The sequence below is a fragment of the Bombina bombina genome, chromosome 1 (genome assembly GCF_027579735.1).
Source record: "Bombina bombina isolate aBomBom1 chromosome 1, aBomBom1.pri, whole genome shotgun sequence".
NCBI lineage: Eukaryota > Metazoa > Chordata > Amphibia > Anura > Bombinatoridae > Bombina > Bombina bombina.
The window spans coordinates 1,586,234,339-1,586,252,329 of NC_069499.1; the positions used below are offsets into that span (position 1 = coordinate 1,586,234,339).

At 42.1% G+C, this 17,991-nt stretch overlaps 1 protein-coding gene across 1 annotated transcript in view; it reads left to right on the forward strand.

The window, feature by feature from the left end:
• Positions 1-17,991, forward strand: part of WDR45B (WD repeat domain 45B) — a 119,403-nt gene that overhangs the window by 69,402 nt on the left and 32,010 nt on the right. The window contains exons 6-7 of the mRNA XM_053710377.1: positions 3,310-3,500; positions 16,728-16,813. Coding sequence (XP_053566352.1) covers positions 3,310-3,500; positions 16,728-16,813 — 277 coding nt within the window. The remainder of the gene's footprint in view (positions 1-3,309; positions 3,501-16,727; positions 16,814-17,991) is intronic.

Consider the following 17,991-nt stretch of genomic DNA (forward strand, 5'->3'; position numbering starts at 1 on the left):
ATAAAACTTGACAATCACTTTAAGGCTACATCTGGACATTATGTTTCTTTGCTAAATTATGCCAAACTCCAGCATAAAAGGACCTCTCTCTCTCAAGCAAGTAAAATTCTCCGGGGAGGATTTTATTGTGAAATGCCAGTATATACTAACAAATGGCACGAAGACCTTAACATGCAACTTCCAGATCTTGAATGGAAAAAAATGATTGTTGTTCTCAGGTCCTCTATTTGGTGTGTGAGATGATCAGAAAATAAGTCTATTTATAAGTAGTTCCATGTTCTCTTTCTTGAGCGTGTGCGTTCATGCTTTATGTATACTGGCTGTCAAGAGTGTTACTTGGTAAAAAGCACATGTATATCAAAAAAGCTTTTATTAAGAAGTTAGATCCAAAAACATGAACACCAGCAACATCTGATGCCTTCCTACCATTCTTCCCAGCAGGAAGAAATCGGATGTTGGTTATATTACTAGTAAAAATCTAGAAAGAAGACGATAGAGGGCGCCACATAGTGCAGATCAGGCTATAACACGGAGGGTATTGGTAGAGAATAGGAATCCTACTCACGTGGTGAGAAGCACAGATGTGCAGGAAAGGCAAGACAAAAAATTGTAGGTCATGGAAACAAAAATAGAAACCAGATAGAGGGAGAATGTTTCCAAATGATGATTCAGCAGCAGAATGAGAGTAAAACAATTTATTAAAAGGTTAAAAACAACAGCAACGCGTTTCTCAATGTCCCAGCACTGTTTCATCAGGCTATACAAACAAACTCTCATAGCTGCCATACTTATATCTAATCACAACCAATCAGGAGTGAGGCCAGATGCACACCCACCGGTTGATACCAAATGTCATGTAAATAAATAAAAGTGTAAAACCAAAGGAATTTGTCTTCTTTTTTCCATGATAACAGAATGGTATGCATATAGTTAAATTGATATTAATACATTAATTGGTGGTTGTTAAAATGGTTAAAAAAAAAAAACTCATAATAGTTTATACCGTCAGCAACTCATAAAGGGCATTATCCAAAATATCATGATATGGTATAAACCAAATCGTCAGCACAGTCTGGGGGACTTAAACCAATTATGAAATTCATCGTTTATATTCATTATTATCATAAGCGATTATATAACTCATACAATTATAAAGCATAGTGTTAGTGTTCAAAACCACCAATGCCGATACAAATATATAGTTATGTGGTTCATATTATTCAGGATCTCACCTAGAGCGTCATAATGACAGATGATGGGGGCGTGATTAGTGATGTAGTGCTACTAAACTAAATGTGTAAAGAATCGGGTAATGTGCTAGATTGATAGAAGAAATTTTGGCAAAGGATCAGATGTAATATGTATCAGGAGCTAAATGCGATCTCATTTCTTATCCTTGTATTACATATTACGCTGCTTGTGAACGGCAGATGTCTAGGGGTGTGTTCTACCAACTATACACAGAATCAGTGTGAGCTAAAAGCCAATCATATCACTACCAGATGGATGGAAGGCGTGACAATACACACTGTCAACAGAGACAGCGTGATCAGCTGATTGCTTCTGGTTGGTCTATTAAACCAAGTAGTAAATACAAAAATAAAAATAAATATAAATAAATGAGTCAAAAGTTAACACAGGGTTCCTAATGACCCCTTTGATTTATTAGGGCTATAACGTGCGGTGATGTTGTGCCGATAATTGTGACGTGTGATCGAAAATAAGGTTCGCTTGAGTGCAGCATAAACTAAGGGCCAATCATATCAAGAGGAAATGAATAAAGGGATGTAACAAAACCATACTGTCAACAAAGACAGCGTGATTAACTGGTCGTGTATAGTCAATGTGTAATATGATGTTATAATAACGCTGGTGTGTGGAATGTGATATTGAATATTAAGTGCATAAGTGAAGTACTAAGTGGAATTACTTATAGGTTGCCACACACCACAATACATAGGGGAGAAATAGCATAACAAGATAGTAAGATCGTGACGGATTAATATAGTGGGTAACAAAGTGACCAAAGGGGTAGTGTGTAATGGGGGAACATCACAGGGGCATATTAATAGAAGAATAACGATCTGACAGTGGTACGATATGAACTATCATAAATCCAAATGTAAATTAATATTAATACATATACTTAGATACTATATACATACATATACTTTAGACTTGTACCTAAATCATTATGATGGTCCAGTCGCCCGTAGTGACCCCAGCAGAAATAAAGTGGTCAACTAAGGGGAAGGACATATAGATAAACATGTGTATTGCTAAAAAAAAAGGCTAGAAATACCACATAAGGTGAGATAATAGTGTCAAACCTACATATAATAGTAGTGTTAGATATGAGTGACCAAAATGTGCAGTGGACCCTCAATCGACAGGAACATAATAGTCAGCTTGGGAACTATATATAAATACACAATTATATAAATGCATAAAGTAAGAGGTGGGACAAGATTACTCTAAAAAACAGGGAGGTCAAAAAATGAAAAGCAGAGAAATAATTAATAATGAGAATAATATATATATATAAAATGAACAGGGGAAGTGTATAGGATAAAAGATGATTTTACTTGTGGGTCTAGCTAAGTGAATTATCTGATAAAATGCCCATGTTCCAAGATCTATATTGGGGAGACTACTAGGAGAGTATGATATTCATTTGGGAGCATAAGTCGATTATATGATGTAAATATTTGGACGCTGCAGTGTCTGCTAATTTCTGGGCATTTGGTCAGTCAACTAAAATGGCAGGTTATTGACCAGATTAAAATGCCAAGGAGAGGAGGTAACAGGGAGTTAATGTTGAGAAGAAGGGAACTATATTGGATATCAACATTAAATGCACATATACCTGATGGAATGAATAAGGACTATGATGTTTGTGTTTTTATAATGTTATAAAACCTTTGTATACCTATAAGTTATGAATAATGATGTCCTCTATGGGTAGTATTAGGAAGTATATACGTTCATGAGGAAATATACCTGTTTATACACTAGGTGGCGCTATGAATAATATGTGATAGGAATTGTGTAAAATAATACAGAACTTGTTGGTTTTACGCTGTAACATAAATTGGCATCAAGCATTACATTTTCGTTGCTGGTGCTCATGTTTTTGGATCTAACCCCTTAATAAAAGCTTTTTGATATTTATGTGCTGGGGACTAGGACTTATTGAGGAACGTTATGGAGGCTGCCAGTATTTGTTTTTTATACTACTAAGTAAACATATTTATTGTTGTATTCTTTCCATTTTAATAATTGCACATTTTATGTTTGCCCCATGGCCAGGCCTTTGTGTTCTATGTCCAAATAGCAACAATTCTCTCCTTGCGTTCCCTGGGGCCCACACCGGCCATGTGCAGATCGTTGATCTTGCCAGCACTGAGAAGCCCCCTGTTGACATCCCAGCTCATGAGGGGGTCCTGAGCTGCATCGCGTTAAACCTACAAGGGACCAGAATTGCTACTGCGTCTGAGAAGGTAAAGGGGGCATAAGATGTGGCGGCCCCGTTATTAATAGACTAAAGAAATACAGTAACCCCTATATATTTACTTCTGGCTCCTCGCTTTTTACATATATATCTGTTAGCAGATGCCGTGTGTGCTGTCTTTTGTTGTTAGATGCGCACGTCAGCAGATGATAGTCAAATCCTTTGTAAATAGGGATCTCCAGACACTGTACGTACATTCATACTGTACATATTTACTGTACGTACATTCATACTGTACATATTTACTGTACGTACATTCATACTGTACATATTTACTGTACGTACATTCATACTTTACATATTTACTGTATGTACATTCATACTGTACATATTTACTGTACGTACATTCATACTGTACATATTTACTGTACGTACATTCATACTGTACATATTTACTGTACGTACATTCATACTGTACATTCATACTGTACGTACATTCATACTGTACATATTTACTGTACGTACATTCATACTGTACATATTTACTGTACGTACATTCATACTGTACATTCATACTGTACATATTTACTGTACGTACATTCATACTGTACATATTTACTGTACGTACATTCATACTGTACATTCATACTGTACATTCATACTGTACATATTTACTGTACGTACATTCATACTGTACATATTTACTGTACGTACATTCATACTGTACATTCATACTGTACGTACATTCATACTGTACATATTTACTGTACGTACATTCATACTGTACATATTTACTGTACGTACATTCATACTGTACATATTGACTGTACGTACATTCATACTGTACATATTGACTGTACGTACATTCATACTGTACATATTGACTGTACGTACATTCATACTGTACATATTTACTGTACGTACATTCATACTGTACATTCATACTGTACATATTTACTGTACGTACATTCATACTGTACATATTTACTGTACGTACATTCATACTGTACATATTTACTGTACGTACATTCATACTGTACGTACATTCATACTGTACGTACATTCATACTGTACATTCATACTGTACATTTTTACTGTACGTACATTCATACTGTACGTACATTCATACTGTACGTACATTCAAACTGTACATATTTACTGTACGTACATTCATACTGTACATATTTACTGTACGTACATTCATACTGTACATTCATACTGTACGTACATTCATACTGTACATTCATACTGTACGTACATTCATACTGTACATTCATACTGTACGTATATTCATACTGTACATTCATACTGTACGTACATTCATACTGTACGTTCATACTGTACGTTCATACTGTACGTTCATACTGTACGTACATTCATACTGTACGTACATTCATACTGTACATATATACTGTACGTACATTCATACTGTACATATATACTGTACGTACATTCATACTGTACATATTTACTGTACGTACATTCATACTGTACATATTTACTGTACATTCATACTGTACATATTTACTGTACATTCATACTGTACATATTTACTGTACGTACATTCATACTGTACATATTTACTGTACGTACATTCATACTGTACATATTTACTGTACATTCATACTGTACATATTTACTGTACATTCATACTGTACATATTTACTGTACGTACATTCATACTGTACATTCATACTGTACATATATACAAATAAAATACACCAAGATATTGGAGTCATTTCTTTACCCCAGCTAAGATTATCAACTCTGAATTTACTTCTATTATCAAATTTTCTTTGTTCTCATATTATGCTTTGTTGAAGCAATATCTAGATAGGTAGCGTGCACGTGCCTGTAGCACAACATGAGAGGAAATAGTTCTGCCATCTAGTGCTCTTGCTAATGTATAACATGTTTGCATAACTGCTGCCATGTAGTACCGCAGGCATGTGTAGTAGCGCAGGCGTGTAGTAGCGCAGGCGTGTGTAGTAGCGCAGGCGTGTGTAGGACCGCAGGCGTGTGTAGGACCGCAGGCGTGTGTAGCAGTACCGCAGACATGCAGACACGTTCACACTCCTGAGCTTACATCCCTGCTTTTCAACAAAAGATAAAAAGAAAAAGAAGAAAATGTGATAATAGAAGTACATTTTTAAAATTGTCTGTTCTATCTGATTCATGAAAGAAAATGTTTGGGTTTTATGTCCCTTTAATGTCATCCTTGGTTTTACATTACTGCTCCAGACTTAGGGAGCCTAGAAACCACCCCACTTGTTGTTAAATTTCTCACCAGTAAGAAAGGTAACGACACTAAGTAAACCCTGTAGGTCGCACGGTCATTAGGGGTTACTAACTGAGCATTGCCGACAGCAGCGAGTAGTAGTGTTTGTATCACTTCTGGGGGCACGCAGATATAGCGAGTAGTAGTGTTTGTATCACTTCCGGGGGCACGCAGATATAGCGAGTAGTAGTGTTTGTATCACTTCTGGGGGCACGCAGATATAGCGAGTAGTAGTGTTTGTATCACTTCCGGGGCCACGCAGATATAGCGATTAGTAGTGTTTGTATCACTTCTGGGGGCACGCAGATATAGCGATTAGTAGTGTTTGTATCACTTCCGGGGGCACGCAGATATAGCGAGTAGTAGTGTTTGCATCACTTCTGGGGGCACGCAGATATAGCGAGTAGTAGTGTTTGTATCACTTCTGGGGGCACGCAGATATAGCGAGTAGTAGTGTTTGTATCACTTCCGGGGGCACGCAGATATAGCGAGTAGTAGTGTTTGCGTGACTTCTGGGGGCACGCAGATATAGCGAGTAGTAGTGTTTGCGTGACTTCTGGGGGCACGCAGATATAGCGAGTAGTAGTGTTTGCGTGACTTCTGGGGGTACGCAGATATAGAGAGTAGTAGTGTTTGCGTGACTTCTGGGGGCACGCAGATATAGCGAGTAGTAGTGTTTGCGTGACTTCTGGGGGTACCCAGATAGAGCGAGTAGTATTGTTTGCGTGACTTCTGGGGGCACGCAGATATAGCGAGTAGTAGTGTTTGCATCACTTCTGGGGGCACGCAGATATAGAGAGTAGTAGTGTTTGCGTCACTTCTGGGGACACGCAGATATAGAGAGTAGTAGTGTTTGCGTCACTTCTGGGGGCACGCAGATATAGCGAGTAGTAGTGTTTGCGTCACTTATGGGGGCACGCAGATATAGCGAGTAGTAGTGTTTGCGTCACTTATGGGGGCATGCAGATATAGCGAGTAGTAGTGTTTGCGTCACTTATGGGGGCACGCAGATATAGCGAGTAGTAGTGTTTGCGTGATGTGTAGTACCGCAGACATGTGTAGTACCGCAGGCGTGTGTAGCAGTACCGCAGACATGCAGACACGTTCACACTCCTGAGCTTACATCCCTGCTTTTCAACAAAAGATAAAAAGAAAAAGAAGAAAATTTGATAATAGAAGTACATTTTTAAAATTGTCTGTTCTATCTGATTCATGAAAGAAAATGTTTGGGTTTTATGTCCCTTTAATGTCATCCTTGGTTTTACATTACTGCTCCAGACTTAGGGAGCCTAGAAACCACCCCACTTGTTGTTAAATTTCTCACCAGTAAGAAAGGTAACGACACTAAGTAAACCCTGTAGGTCGCACGGTCATTAGGGGTTACTAACTGAGCATTGCCGACAGCAGCGAGTAGTAGTGTTTGTATCACATCTGGGGGCACGCAGATATAGCGAGTAGTAGTGTTTGTATCACATCTGGGGGCACGCAGATATATCAAGTAGTAGTGTTTGTATAACATCTGGGGGCACGCAGATATAGCAAGTAGTAGTGTTTGTATCACATCTGGGGGCACGCAGATATAGCAAGTAGTAGTGTTTGTATCACATCTGGGGGCACGCAGATATAGCAAGTAGTAGTGTTTGTATCACATCTGGGGGCACGCAGATATAGCAAGTAGTAGTGTTTGTATCACTTCCGGGGGCACGCAGATATAGCAAGTAGTAGTGTTTGTATCACATCTGGGGGCATGCAGATATATCAAGTAGTAGTGTTTGTATAACATCTGGGGGCACGCAGATATATCAAGTAGTAGTGTTTGTATAACATCTGGGGGCACGCAGATATAGCAAGTAGTAGTGTTTGTATCACATCTGGGGGCACGCAGATATAGCAAGTAGTAGTGTTTGTATCACATCTGGGGGCACGCAGATATAGCAAGTAGTAGTGTTTGTATCACATCTGGGGGCACGCAGATATAGCGATTAGTAGTGTTTGTATCACATCTGGGGGCACGCAGATATAGCGATTAGTAGTGTTTGTATCACATCTGGGGGCACGCAGATATAGCGAGTAGTAGTGTTTGCATCACTTCTGGGGGCACGCAGATATAGCAAGTAGTAGTGTTTGTATCACTTCCGGGGGCACGCAGATATAGCAAGTAGTAGTGTTTGTATCACATCTGGGGGCACGCAGATATAGCAAGTAGTAGTGTTTGTATCACATCTGGGGGCACGCAGATATAGTGATTAGTAGTGTTTGTATCACATCTGGGGGCATGCAGATATATCAAGTAGTAGTGTTTGTATAACATCTGGGGGCACGCAGATATAGCAAGTAGTAGTGTTTGTATCACATCTGGGGGCACGCAGATATAGTGATTAGTAGTGTTTGTATCACTTCTGGGGGCACGCAGATATAGCAAGTAGTAGTGTTTGTATCACTTATGGGGGCACGCAGATATAGCAAGTAGTAGTGTTTGTATCACTTCTGGGGGCACGCAGATATAGCAAGTAGTAGTGTTTGTATCACTTCTGGGGGCACGCAGATATAGCAAGTAGTAGTGTTTGCGTCACTTATGGGGGCACGCAGATATAGCAAGTAGTAGTGTTTGTATCACATCTGGGGGCACGCAGATATAGCAAGTAGTAGTGTTTGTATAACATCTGGGGGCACGCAGATATAGTGAGTAGTAGTGTTTGTGTCACTTCCAGGGGCACGCAGATATAGCGAGTAGTAGTGTTTGTATCACATCTGGGGGCACGCAGATATAGCGATTAGTAGTGTTTGTATCACATCTGGGGGCACGCAGATATAGCGAGTAGTAGTGTTTGTATCACATCTGGGGGCACGCAGATATAGCGAGTAGTAGTGTTTGTATCACATCTGGGGGCACGCAGATATAGCAAGTAGTAGTGTTTGTATCACATCTGGGGGCACGCAGATATAGAGAGTAGTAGTGTTTGTATCACTTCCGGGGGCACGCAGATATAGCAAGTAGTAGTGTTTGTGTCACTTCTGGGGGCACGCAGATATAGCGATTAGTAGTGTTTGTATCACTTCTGGGGGCACGCAGATATAGAGAGTAGTAGTGTTTGTGTCACTTCCGGGGGCACGCAGATATAGCAAGTAGTAGTGTTTGTGTCACTTCCGGGGGCACGCAGATATGCAGAGTAGTAGTGTTTGTATCACTTCTGGGGGCACGCAGATATAGCGATTAGTAGTGTTTGTATCACATCTGGGGGCACGCAGATATACTGAGTAGTAGTGTTTGTATCACATCTGGGGGCACGCAGATATAGCGATTAGTAGTGTTTGTATCACATCTGGGGGCACGCAGATATACAGAGTAGTAGTGTTTGTATCACATCTGGGGGCACGCAGATATAGCAAGTAGTAGTGTTTGTATCACTTCTGGGGGCACGCAGATATAGCGAGTAGTAGTGTTTGTATCACTTCTGGGGGCACGCAGATATAGCGAGTAGTAGTGTTTGTATCACTTCTGGGGGCACGCAGATATAGCAAGTAGTAGTGTTTGCGTCACTTATGGGGGCACGCAGATATAGCGTGTAGTAGTGTTTGCGTCACTTCTGGGGGTACGCAGATATAGAGAGTAGTAGTGTTTGCGTGACTTCTGGGGGTACGCAGATATAGCGAGTAGTAGTGTTTGCGTCACTTATGGGGGCACGCAGATATAGCGAGTAGTAGTGTTTGCGTCACTTATGGGGGTACGCAGATATAACAAGTAGTAGTGTTTTTCTTCTGTTATGTGTGATCAGTCCACGGGTCATCATTACTTCTGGGATATAACTCCTCCCCAACAGGAAATGCAAGAGGATTCACCCAGCAGAGCTGCACATAGCTCCTCCCCTCTACGTCAGTCCCAGTCATTCTCTTGCACCCAACGACTAGATAGGATGTGTGAGAGGACTATGGTGATTATACTTAGTTTTTATGACTTCAATCAAAAGTTTGTTATTTTAAAATAGCACCGGAGCGTGTTATTACTTCTCTGGCAGAGTTTGAGGAAGAATCTGACAGAGATTTTTTACTATGATTTTAACCGGAGTCGTTAAGATCATATTGCTGTTCTCGACCATCTGAGGGAGGTAAAGGCTTCAGATCAGGGGACAGCGGGCAGATGAATCTGCATTGAGGTATGTGGCAGTTTTTATTTTCTGAATGGAATTGATGAGAAAAGCCTGCCATACCGTTAAAATGACATGTATGTATACACTTCAGTATTCTGGGGATGGTATTTCACCGGAACTACTGTGTTAAGGTCACTAATCCTTTTAATAACTATTCTCATGTTAAACGTTTTTGCTGGAATGTAGAATCGTTTACATTGCTGAGGTACTGTGTGAATAAATGTTTGGGCATTATTTTCCACTTGGCAGTTTTTTGCTTTAATTGTGACAGTTTCGTTTCTCTTCACTGCTGTGTGGGAGAGGGAGGGGCCGTTTTTGGCGCTCTTTGCTACGCATCAAAAAATTCCAGTCAGCTACTTTTATATGTCCTGCATGATCCGGTTCATTTCTGACAGATCTCAGGGGTCTTCAAACTTCTTTGAAGGGAGGTAAATTCTCTCAGCAGAGCTGTGAGAATTCTTATAGTGACTGTGTATAAAAAAAAAAACGTTGTTTTGTTTTCTTATGTACAAATTTAATTAGTGTTGTTTTTTACTAATGGGAACAAACCTTTGCTAAAAGTTGTGTTGTTTTAAAATTTGATGCAATAACTGTTTTTCAGTTCATTATTTCAACTGTCATTTAATCGTTAGTACCTCTTTGAGGCACAGTACGTTTTTTGCTAAAAAAGATTATAACCAAGTTGTAAGTTTTTTGCTAGTGTGTTAAACATGTCTGACTCAGAGGAAGATATCTGTGTCATTTGTTCCAATGCCAAGGTGGAGCCCAATAGAAATTTATGTACTAACTGTATTGATGCTACTTTAAATAAAAGTCAATCTGTACAATGTGAACAAATTTCACCAAACAGCGAGGGGAGAGTTATGCCGACTAACTCGCCTCACGCGACAGTACCTGCATCTCCCGCCCGGGAGGTGCGTGATATTTTGGCGCCTAGTACATCTGGGCGGCCATTACAGATAACATTACAAGATATGGCTACTGTTATGACTGAAGTTTTGTCTAAATTACCTGAACTAAGAGGCAAGCGTGATCACTCTGGGGTGAGAACAGAGTGCGCTGACAATGCTAGGGCCATGTCTGATACTGCGTCACAGCTCGCAGAGCATGAGGACGGAGAGCTTCATTCTGTGGGTGACGGTTCTGATCCAAACAGATTGGACTCAGATATTTCAAATTTTAAATTTAAATTGGAGAACCTCCGTGTACTACTAGGGGAGGTCTTAGCAGCTCTCAACGATTGTAACACTGTTGCAATACCAGAGAAACTGTGTAGGTTGGATAAATACTTTGCGGTACCGGCGAGTACTGACGTTTTTCCTATACCTAAGAGACTAACTGAAATTGTTACTAAGGAGTGGGATAGACCCGGTGTGCCGTTCTCACCCCCTCCAATATTTAGAAAGATGTTTCCAATAGACGCCACCACTCGGGACTTATGGCAAACGGTCCCCAAGGTGGAGGGAGCAGTTTCTACTTTAGCTAAGCGTACCACTATCCCGGTGGAGGATAGCTGTGCTTTCTCAGATCCAATGGATAAAAAATTAGAGGGTTACCTTAAGAAAATGTTTGTTCAACAAGGTTTTATATTACAACCCCTTGCATGTATCGCGCCGATTACGGCTGCGGCAGCATTTTGGATTGAGTCGCTTGAAGAGAACCTTAGTTCCTCTACGCTAGACGACATTACGGACAGGCTTAGAGTCCTTAAACTAGCTAATTCTTTCATTTCGGAGGCCGTAGTACATTTAACCAAACTTACGGCTAAGAACTCAGGATTCGCCATACAGGCACGCAGGGCACTGTGGCTAAAATCCTGGTCAGCTGATGTTACTTCTAAGTCCAAATTACTTAATATACCTTTCAAGGGGCAGTCCTTATTCGGGCCCGGTTTGAAAGAAATTATCGCTGACATTACGGGAGGTAAGGGCCACGCCCTACCTCAAGACAAGGCCAAAGCTAAGGCTAGACAGTCTAATTTTCGTCCCTTTCGGAATTTCAAAACAGGAGCAGCATCAACCTCCACTGCACCAAAACAGGAAGGAGCTGTTGCTCGTTACAGGCAAGGCTGGAAGCCTAACCAGTCCTGGAACAAAAGCAAGCAGGCCAGGAAACCTGCTGCTGCCCCAAAGACAGCATGAACCGAGAGCCCCCGATCCGGGACCGGATCTAGTAGGGGGCAGACTCTCTCTCTTCGCCCAGGCCTGGGCAAGAGATGTTCAGGATCCCTGGGCACTAGAGATCATATCTCAGGGATACCTTCTAGACTTCAAATTATCTCCCCCAAGAGGGAGATTTCATCTGTCAAGGTTGTCAACAAACCAGATAAAGAAAGAAGCGTTTCTACGCTGCGTACAAGATCTGTTAACAATGGGAGTGATCCATCCGGTTCCGTGGTCGGAACAAGGACAAGGGTTCTACTCAAACCTGTTTGTGGTTCCCAAAAAAGAGGGAACTTTCAGGCCAATCTTAGATTTAAAGACTCTAAACAAATTACTAAGAGTTCCATCGTTCAAAATGGAAACTATTCGGACTATTTTACCCATGATCCAAGAGGGTCAGTACATGACCACAGTGGATTTAAAGGATGCTTACCTTCACATACCGATCCACAAAGATCATCACCGGTATCTAAGGTTTGCCTTCTTAGACAGGCACTACCAGTTTGTAGCTCTTCCATTCGGATTGGCTACGGCTCCAAGAATCTTCACAAAGGTTCTGGGTGCCCTTCTAGCGGTACTAAGACCGCGAGGGATTTCGGTAGCTCCGTACCTAGACGACATTCTAATACAAGCTTCAAGCTTTCAAACTGCCAAGTCTCATACAGAGTTAGTTCTGGCATTTCTAAGGTCGCATGGATGGAAAGTGAACGAAAAGAAGAGTTCTCTCTTTCCTCTCACAAGAGTTCCATTCTTGGGGACTCTTATAGATTCTGTAGAAATGAAGATTTACCTGACAGAAGACAGGTTAACAAAACTTCAAAATGCATGCCGCGTCCTTCATTCCATTCAACACCCGTCAGTAGCTCAATGCATGGAGGTGATCGGCTTAATGGTAGCGGCAATGGACATAGTACCTTTTGCACGCCTACACCTCAGACCGCTGCAACTATGCATGCTAAGTCAGTGGAATGGGGATTACTCAGATTTGTCCCCTACTCTGAATCTGAATCAAGAGACCAGAAATTCTCTTCTATGGTGGCTTCATCGGCCACACCTGTCCAGGGGAATGCCATTCAGCAGGCCAGACTGGACAATTGTAACAACAGACGCCAGCCTACTAGGTTGGGGCGCTGTCTGGAATTCTCTGAAGGCTCAGGGACTATGGAATCAGGAGGAGAGTCTCCTTCCAATAAACATTCTGGAATTGAGAGCAGTTCTCAATGCCCTTCTGGCTTGGCCCCAGTTAATAACTCGGGGGTTCATCAGGTTTCAGTCGGACAACATCACGACTGTAGCTTACATCAACCATCAGGGAGGGACAAGAAGCTCCCTAGCAATGATGGAAGTATCAAAGATAATTCGCTGGGCAGAGTCTCACTCTTGCCACCTGTCAGCAATCCACATCCCGGGAGTGGAGAACTGGGAGGCGGATTTCTTGAGTCGCCAGACTCTTCATCCGGGGGAGTGGGAACTTCATCCGGAGGTCTTTGCCCAAATACTTAGACGTTGGGGCAAACCAGAGATAGATCTCATGGCGTCTCGCCAGAACGCCAAACTTCCTCGCTACGGGTCCAGATCCAGGGATCCGGGAGCAGTTCTGATAGATGCTTTGACAGCACCTTGGAACTTCAGGATGGCTTAGGTGTTTCCACCCTTCCCGCTGCTTCCTCGATTGATTGCCAAAATCAAACAGGAGAGAGCATCAGTAATTCTAATAGCACCTGCTTGGCCACGCAGGACTTGGTATGCAGATCTAGTGGACATGTCATCCTGTCCGCCTTGGTCTCTACCTCTGAGACAGGACCTTCTGATACAGGGTCCATTCAAACATCAAAATCTAACTTCTCTGAAGCTGACTGCTTGGAAATTGAACGCTTGATTTTATCAAAACGTGGTTTTTCTGAGTCGGTTATTGATACCCTGATTCAGGCTAGGAAGCCTGTTACCAGAAGGATTTACCATAAAATATGGCGGAAATACCTATACTGGTGCGAATCCAAAGGTTACTCCTGGAGTAAGGTTAGGATCGCTAGGATATTGTCTTTTCTACAAGAAGGTTTAGAAAAGGGTTTATCAGCTAGTTCATTAAAGGGACAGATTTCAGCTCTGTCCATCTTGTTACACAGACGTCTGTCAGAAAATCCAGACGTCCAGTCCTTTTGTCAGGCTTTAGCTAGGATCAAGCCTGTGTTTAAAGCTGTTGCTCCACCATGGAGTTTAAACTTAGTTCTTAACGTTTTACAGGGTGTTCCGTTTGAACCCCTTCATTCCATTGATATAAAAATGTTATCTTGGAAAGTTCTGTTTTTAATGGCTATTTCCTCGGCTCGAAGAGTCTCTGAGTTATCAGCCTTACATTGTGATTCCCCTTATCTGATTTTTCACTCAGACAAGGTAGTTCTGCGTACTAAACCTGGGTTCTTACCTAAGGTAGTCACTAACAGGAACATCAATCAAGAGATTGTTGTCCCATCCTTGTGTCCAAATCCTTCTTCAAAGAAGGAACGTCTTTTACACAATCTGGATGTAGTTCGTGCCCTCAAGTTCTACTTGCAGGCAACTAAAGATTTTCGCCAAACTTCTTCCTTGTTTGTCGTTTACTCTGGACAGAGGAGAGGTCAAAAAGCTTCTGCTACCTCTCTCTCTTTTTGGCTTCGTAGCATAATACGTTTAGCCTATGAGACTGCTGGACAGCAGCCTCCTGAAAGAATTACAGCTCACTCCACTAGAGCTGTGGCTTCCACTTGGGCCTTTAAGAATGAGGCCTCTGTTGAACAGATTTGCAAGGCTGCAACTTGGTCTTCGCTTCATACTTTTTCCAAATTTTACAAATTTGACACTTTTGCTTCTTCGGAGGCTATTTTTGGGAGAAAGGTTCTTCAGGCAGTGGTTCCTTCTGTATAATGAGCCTGCCTATCCCTCCCGTCATCCGTGTACTTTTGCTTTGGTATTGGTATCCCAGAAGTAATGATGACCCGTGGACTGATCACACATAACAGAAGAAAACATAATTTATGCTTACCTGATAAATTCCTTTCTTCTGTTGTGTGATCAGTCCACGGCCCGCCCTGTTTTAAGGCAGGTAAATATCTTTTAAATTATACTCCAGTCACCACTTCACCCTTGGTTACTCCTTTCTCGTTGTTTCTTGGTCGAATGACTGGGACTGACGTAGAGGGGAGGAGCTATGTGCAGCTCTGCTGGGTGAATCCTCTTGCATTTCCTGTTGGGGAGGAGTTATATCCCAGAAGTAATGATGACCCGTGGACTGATCACACAACAGAAGAAAGGAATTTATCAGGTAAGCATAAATTATGTTTTATCACTTCTGGGGGCACGCAGATATACAGAGTAGTAGTGTTTGTATCACTTCTGGGGGCACGCAGATATAGCGATTAGTAGTGTTTGTATCACATCTGGGGGCACGCAGATATAGCGATTAGTAGTGTTTGTATCACATCTGGGGGCACGCAGATATAGCGAGTAGTAGTGTTTGCGTCACTTATGGGGGCACGCAGATATAGCGAGTAGTAGTGTTCGCGTCACTTATGGGGGTACGCAGATATAGCAAGTAGTAGTGTTTGCGTCACTTATGGGGGTACGCAGATATAGCAAGTAGTAGTGTTTGCGTCACTTATGGGGGTACGCAGATATAGCAAGTAGTAGTGTTTGCGTGACTTCTGGGGGCACGCAGATATAGCGAGTAGTAGTGTTTGCGTGACTTCTGGGGGTACGCAAATAGAGCGAGTAGTAGTGTTTGCGTGACTTCTGGGGGTACGCAAATAGAGCGAGTTGTAGTGTTTGCGTGACTTCTGGGGGCACGCAGATATAGAGAGTAGTAGTGTTTGCGTGACTTCTGGGGGCACGCAGATATAGAGAGTAGTAGTGTTTGCGTCACTTCTGGGGGCACGCAGATATAGAGAGTAGTAGTGTTTGCGTCACTTCTGGGGGCACGCAGATATAGAGAGTAGTAGTGTTTGCGTCACTTATGGGGGCATGCAGATATAGAGAGTAGTAGTGTTTGTGTCACTTATGGGGGCATGCAGATATAGAGAGTAGTAGTGTTTGCGTCACTTCTGGGGGCACGCAGATATAGAGAGTAGTAGTGTTTGCATCACTTATGGGGGCACGCAGATATAGCGAGTAGTAGTGTTTGCGTCACTTATGGGGGCATGCAGATATAGCGAGTAGTAGTGTTTGCGTCACTTATGGGGGCACGCAGATATAGCGAGTAGTAGTGTTTGCGTGACTTCTGGGGGTACGCAGATATAGCGAGTAGTAGTGTTTGCATCACTTATGGGGGCACGCAGATATAGCGAGTAGTAGTGTTTGCGTGACTTCTGGGGGCACGCAGATATAGCAAGTAGTAGTGTTTGCGTGACTTCTGGGGGCACGCAGATATAGCAAGTAGTAGTGTTTGCGTGACTTCTGGGGGCACGCAGATATAGCAAGTAGTAGTGTTTGCGTGACTTCTGGGGGCACGCAGATATAGCTTGCTATTGCCAAAATCAAGGGGGGGTGTAAATAACCGCTGACGTACAGTGTAAGTTGTCGTTTATTAGAGGGTAATTAATGTATTTCTCACGTTTGTAATCAGTGCTAGACAACCTAAATAAGTGATATGTTTAACTAAACCATAGAGGTAACATTATGTTGGTTTGTTAACTAGCTATTGGTTTTGCTCACAGGGGACACTCATAAGGATATTTGATACGTTGTCCGGCCATTTAATTCAGGAGCTGCGGAGAGGTTCCCAGGCAGCAAGTATTTATTGGTGAGTTTATAAGCAGCTGAGTATCTGCTCAAATACACACAGCTATACATTAGAGACCTGAGTCACACACACACACACACACACACACACAGCTATACATTAGAGACCTGTGTCACACACACACACACACACACACACACACACACAGCTATACATTAGAGACCTGTGTCACACACACAGCTATACATTAGAGACCTGTGTCACACACACACACACACACACACACAGCTATACATTAGAGACCTGTGTCACACACACAGCTATACATTAGAGACCTGTGTCACACACACACACACACACACACACACAGCTATACATTAGAGACCTGAGTCACACACACACACACACACACACACACACACAGCTATACATTAGAGACCTGTGTCACACACACACACACACAGCTATACATTAGAGACCTGTGTCACACACACACACAGCTATACATTAGAGACCTGTGTCACACACACACACACAGCTATACATTATAGACCTGTGTCACACACACACAGCTATACATTATAGACCTGTGTCACACACACACACACAGCTATACATTAGAGACCTGTGTCACACACACACACAGCTATACATTATAGACCTGTGTCACACACACACACACACACACAGCTATACATTATAGACCTGTGTCACACACACACACACAGCTATACATTATAGACCTGTGTCACACACACACACACAGCTATACATTAGAGACCTGAGTCACACACACACACACACAGCTATACATTAGAGACCTGAGTCACACACACACACACACACACACACAGCTATACATTAGAGACCTGTGTCACACACACACAGCTATACATTACAGACCTGTGTCACACACACACAGCTATACATTACAGACCTGTGTCACACACACAGCTATACATTAGAGACCTGTGTCACACACACAGCTATACATTAGAGACCTGTGTCACACACACACACACACAGCTATACATTATAGACCTGTGTCACACACACACACACACACACACACACAGCTATACATTATAGACCTGTGTCACACACACACACACAGCTATACATTATAGACCTGTGTCACACACACACACACACACACACACACAGCTATACATTATAGACCTGTGTCACACACACACACACAGCTATACATTATAGACCTGTGTCACACACACACACAC